Here is a 5,611-nt window from a genome sequence, read left to right as displayed (position 1 = left end):
TCCTTGTCTCTCTAGAGCTGGGGAGCCCAGAACTGAACGTAACAGTCCCTGTATCCAAAGCCAGCACTGCTCAAAGGCCTCATGGTTCACTGCTTCCCAGAACCACGAGGCCACACTGCTCCATCCTGCACCTAGGGCCATAAATCTGTCCAGCAATGGGGAGAGCACATTACCCCCCCAGCAGAGAGCAAACCCCTCTCCCCCCTGCAGCTCCATCCCTTCCCTCCCTCTGCAGCAACACACCACTGTGCAGTGAAGGGAACCCCACCCCAACCACCAGATGTTCTGCAACTGCCCAAGTCCTTGCTGAGAGGAGGGCAGAACGTTGGGCAGGAGCAGACTGGATCATGCCCCAGCCCGGCAGCTCCCGGGGAGCAGCAGGAGGAGCACAGCTCTCTCCTGCCATCTCCTGCCACAGCAGCCAACTGCAGCACAGCCCAGACAGGCACAGCCCGAATGGACTGGAAGGAAAGGACAGGGACAAACCTTTCTAGCCAGCCAGAAAGTCACCTAGAAAGATTCTTAGCACAAATATTTGGTGTTTTCAACGCCCTCCTGTGCTCCACGTCCCAACATCTCCTTGCACCCTCTCCCCCCGAGCAAGGCTGTGGACTCCAACCTTAAATCTACCCAAAGGATGCTGCTAAACTCTCTCACTGAGGTGAGAAACCCAAAAGAGCCAGAACACAGGGCTCAGCAGCAGCACAACCACCAGGAGGGAGCTGTGCAGGGGTGCCTGAGCCCTGGCTGTTAGAAATTGGGTGCTCCCTAAAAGGCTGTGAGAGGTTTTAAGGTCTGAAACAGCCAAAAACACGCAGAGAAGTCGTGGGTTTACAGCCCCACCAACTTCTCCTGACTTTCCTGCTGGAGGTTTTTGGAACACTGATTAAAAAGAGATCTGAATTCACAGGAAGAGGAAACAGAAGTAGCAGCCTGATCCCATCCATGCTTCAGCCTGTGCAGGGCAGGCCTCCAGGGTGCCCAAACTCCTCCTATTTTATCAAGCCTTCCATTTTGCCCAAAAATTCCCTTCCTAGCTCTAGCATCTGGCCAGACCTGTTCCCTAAGGAAAAATAAAGTACCTGTGCAAAGGTATCTCAGTGTTCTCAGCACTGTCAAAGGGCCTAAACTCTATCCCTGCACAGGTTTGGCTTTCTGCTTTCTGGTGCTGGGGTCCCTTCCCCACCTTGCCTCCTCCAGAGAAGTAATATTTATGAGTTACAGCCCTCCTTGGGAAGGTTCCTCCCCCTAAAACAACAAAGAGCATGTAGTAAACAGAAAACTGAGGGAAGATTTGGTGACAGCAGAAAGTCACCTTAGCACAGGCATCTGGGAAATGAAAAAACAGGAAAAAGGTTTTGGCACACTGCTGTCAAGGCCTTTGAGACTGATCCTTCAAAGGAAATCCCTTATTTCTCACTTCAGAGTTTCCCCAAGGAGCCTGTACAGGAGCTCTTCCTGGGCAGCTGAACCCACTGGCATTTGCTCAGAACAAATGAAAGCACCTCACTTCAGAGAGCAGAGTCCCCTCCTCCCTGCCAAACTGAATTTTCCTACCTTTGCATAGCAAAAGATCAGATAACCCTGAAGTCACACACTGGTTTGGGTGGGGAGGGAGCTTTCAAGGCCACCTTGTCCAACCCCCTGCAGGGAGCAGGGACATCCCCAGCTAGAGCAGGGTGCTCAGAGCTTGGTCCAACCTCCCCTGGGATGGTTCCAGGGATGGGGCAGCGACCACCTCTCTGGGCAACCTGGCCCCCAGGGTCTCACCACCCTCAGCATCCAAAATTTCTTCCTTCTCTCTAGTCTAAATCTCCCTTCTTTTAGTTTAAAACCTTCAGCCCTTGTCCTGTCAATCAAGATATTTAGGAAGCACTTGTTTTCCTCCCTTAAGGGAAGCCAGCACTCTCCTAACAGCTTAAGCAACAATTGCACAGCCACCAGCACTGTCAGCAGAGGACAAATGTCACTGAGAAGGAAAAGGTGTTGCTCAAGAACTTACTTTAGCAACCTGGCAGCCAGGTGAACCCACAGCTCCTGAGCAGCAGCTGTAATGTGTTTCCCATCCACCTGGCACTGTAAAAGCAAAGAAAGGAGTCAGAGAATAGAGCCCTAGTAATGAGACTTCAGCTCTCACATGCAGAGAGACCCTGGATGAGCACAGCAATAACAACACCTTGAGCAAAGGGGAGGAATCAGAGTGGATTCACATGCAGCAGTCTGAAGAGTCTCAATCTCTCAGCCAGATGGATGCTCTGATGGGGAAACCACAGCAGAGCTCACACCAGGTTAGTGTCTTGCTGCAAATGAACCCAACCCAGCCCAGCAAAATCTCCTGGGCAGTGACACGTCCTGCTAAAAACACTGATTATTTTTTCAAAAGCCACAGGAACGTTTGGGATTTTTCTTTTCCTTATTTTTAAACTGAAAAACGAACCACCTCTGCCCCTGAGAGTGACATTTTGGGGATGGCCCCAGCCCCAGCAGCTCCTTGCAGAGCTATTTCAGCAGCAGCAGCAGCAGCAGGGCCACCCAGTGACAAACCGAGGAACTGGCACAGCCTGGGAGCCTGCCGTGCCCCAGAAGCCACAAAACGTTCCCCAGCCAGCTCCAACAGGAGGCAGAAGCTGTCTGGAGGTCGAGCAGAGCCCGCAGGGGACAGCCCTGGGAGGAGCTACCTCTCTGCTTGCGCAGCCTGCCCCAGTGGTGGACACACTCCTCCCTGCGGATGCAGTTTCCAGAGGCTGAGACCATGTACTCGGTGCCACAGCGACAGCAGATCCTGCAGGAGGCTTTGAGAGAAGAGAGAAGCAAGAGTCAGGTCACTAGAAATCCCTCACCTCCTAAACTTGGCTGAAACACACATAAATTAGAACCACTCAAGCCCCAGACACCAGCCAAACAACTTTTCCTCTTTAAAAGGATGCCAAAACTCCCACACAGAGCAATCCCTCTGAAGCATTCACCCCCAAAACACTTCTCAGAGGCAAACACGAGGCTCCCTGGTGGTTCTGGTGCACAGCAACAGCTTCAGCACAGTTCTCATCACCATTAGCTGCACTGTTTCCCCAGCCACAGCAGATGACGTTGTGCTCTAACACAGTTATTTTCAGACACAGGATAAATAAGTCATTCCTTGGACACTGGAGCTAATGAAGCCTGTTTTCCAGGGGCATCTGTGCCTTGTCACTTCCAAATGACATTCCAGTTCTGCCTGGGCACAGCTATTCTGGAAGGATTCTCCAGCATCTCAAAAGGGGGATGCTTAGAGCTCAGCCTGGCTCACCAAGGGGCAGTTACAGAACCCTCCTCTCCTGCACGGCCACCACTCCACCAGGGGAGATGGAAAAAGCCACAGCAGAGGAGCTGATTGTGGTGCTTCTGATCCCCACACAGTTCCCTGAGTTCCTGTGTGAGCATTTAAGCTGCTTGCACACCCCCAGCTCTCTAAAACACCAGCCTAGGCCTTTTTTGTCCAATGTCACAGCATCAACAGACTGAGGACAGGCTGAGAGCCCTGGGGCTGTTCAGCTGGAGAAGCCTCAGAGGGGATCTGATCAATGCTGAGCAAGAGCTAAAGGGCCCCCGGGGGGCAAGAGGCTGGGGCCAGACTCTGTCAGTGGTGCCCAGGGACAGGACAAGGGGCAACGGGCACCAACTGGAACCCAGGAGGTGCCACCTGAGCAGGAGGAGAAACTTCTTTGGGGTGAGGGTGCAGAGCCTGGAGCAGCTGCCCAGAGAGGCTGTGGAGTCTCCTGCTCTGGAGAGATCCCAAACCCTCCTGGCTGTGACCCTGGGCACCCTGCTGGGGGTGAGCTGCTGGAGCAGGGGGTTGGAGGAGATGATCTCCAGAGGTCCCTTCCAACCCCACCATGCTGGGATTCTGTGATTAGCTTTAGTTAAATAAGAACAAATTCAAAGATCCTGCAACATCTGTGAGAGACTACAGAAACAGCCAGGAACATGATCTCAGGATCATACAGAGGAGCTGGCTGGCTAACTGGAGAAAAGGGCTCTGACAAACACAGTACTTGAGGGTGTTAATGCAAAGGAGCTTTCATCCAGGTTGCTTCAGCAACCACAGGACAAATGTAGACACAAGGTGTTAACATGGATGAGCACTTAACACACTTTAGCAAGGTCTCTCCAAAGAGATGCTCAGAGGAGTGTGGCAAGGCACCTCAAAATACATCCTGAGTATGCTCCACCCCTGCTGCCCCAGGGCCTGCTCAGAGCAGTGTCTGAGGAGCAGGAATCCTGCTGTAGGAGTTGAGGAAACTCAGAGGATGACCCTGTCCTGTCCTGAGGAATCCTGTGGGATCGTTTTGTCCACTTGCAAGAAGGGCTTTGGGGAACAACCTGGCCCAGTATTGCCAAGAGATGAAGCACAAAACTCTGCAATTCAAAGCAGCAAAGGCATGACCCACTGTGGAAAACCAGTCTGGTCCAAAGCCAGTCCATATCCCCCCATAACCACAGGTCATGTGAACAGAGACCCAAGAACCTCTTTCCCCTGGAGGGGGGGAGTGTCACCAGATGCTGAACAGGAGCCTCTTTCCTTGCAACAGCAGCAGGCAGCCTCCAAGTGAGTGCAAAAAACCTGGAGGAGTCAAACCCTGCCCTGTGTGAGCAGGTACAAAACGTGCCCTTGCAGGGGGGAGCTGAAGGCAGCTTGTCCTGGGGGGCAACCCAACCAGTTCATGGCTCTTTGGCAACCATCAGAAACCTCACTCAGCCTCACTGCCCCAACCTGGCACAAACTGTAAACCCTGAGTTCAGACAGAGCATCCTCGTGACACACACGCTGAAGAAACTCATCACAGGAGCACAGAATTGTTTTGGTTGGAAAAGAACTCTAAGATCATCCAATCCAACCATCCCCCCAGCACTGCCAGGTCCCCACTGCCCTGTGTCCCTCACATCACATCTGCACAGCTTGGAAACCCCTCCAGGGGTGGGGACTCCACCACTGCCCTGGGCAATCCTCAAGGGCAAAAAATTGTTCCTTATGGCCAACCTCAACCTCTCCTGGGGCAACTTGAGGCTGCTTCCTCTGGTTCTACTGTTTATTCCTTGGGAGAAGAGCCTGACCCCCAAACTCATCCTCCAGATGGGAGGATCTACATCCTACAGCAGGCTCCTGCAGCCACCCTCCTCTCCTCCACAACCTGCCCTGCGGAGACAAGAGGTCGCAGCCAAGGAGCCCCACCCCAACAGGAGCCAAGGGCTCCACGCTGAGACCCAGAACAGCTTGATGCAAGAAGACCTGTTGCAAGGAGGACAGACACCTCTGGCTGTAATGTATCTAGCAAAGCTTGCAGGAGGAAAGAGCCAGCAGGGCTTACAGTCAGTTGTTTTCTTCTCCTCTGCAGTGCAGAGGACGGCGCGGCCGGGCTTCTCCGGGTGAGGCATTGGGTAACCATTTTCCTTCAGCTGCTCCTCAGTCATCAGATACTCTTTTAGTCGCCTGTACAAGGCAGCTCCTGCACACAAAGACAGTGCTGAAGTCAGATCACTTATGTAAGGGCTCTTTCTCTTACTGTTTTCTTGCTCCTCCTGGCAGGATAGTTGGTATTTGGAACTTGCTTCCACTGCCTCTGCTCTGGACTGA

At 52.9% G+C, this 5,611-nt stretch overlaps 1 protein-coding gene across 1 annotated transcript in view; it reads right to left on the bottom strand.

Moving 5' to 3' along the window:
• Positions 1–2,002: 2,002 nt before the first annotated feature.
• The window catches only part of REXO1 (REX1, RNA exonuclease 1 homolog (S. cerevisiae)), a gene marked incomplete at its 3' end in the record, with an annotated part of 24,970 nt that continues 21,361 nt past the window's right edge, over positions 2,003–5,611 (bottom strand). The window contains exons 9-11 of the mRNA XM_008950118.1: positions 5,346–5,483; positions 2,679–2,792; positions 2,003–2,076 (exon numbers count right to left, since the gene is read on the bottom strand). Coding sequence (XP_008948366.1) covers positions 2,003–2,076; positions 2,679–2,792; positions 5,346–5,483 — 326 coding nt within the window. The remainder of the gene's footprint in view (positions 2,077–2,678; positions 2,793–5,345; positions 5,484–5,611) is intronic.

This window comes from Merops nubicus, unplaced genomic scaffold (assembly GCF_000691845.1).
Source record: "Merops nubicus isolate BGI_N331 unplaced genomic scaffold, ASM69184v1 scaffold41281, whole genome shotgun sequence".
Classification (NCBI taxonomy): Eukaryota; Metazoa; Chordata; class Aves; order Coraciiformes; family Meropidae; genus Merops; species Merops nubicus.
This window is presented reverse-complemented; position numbering and strand designations above follow the sequence as displayed.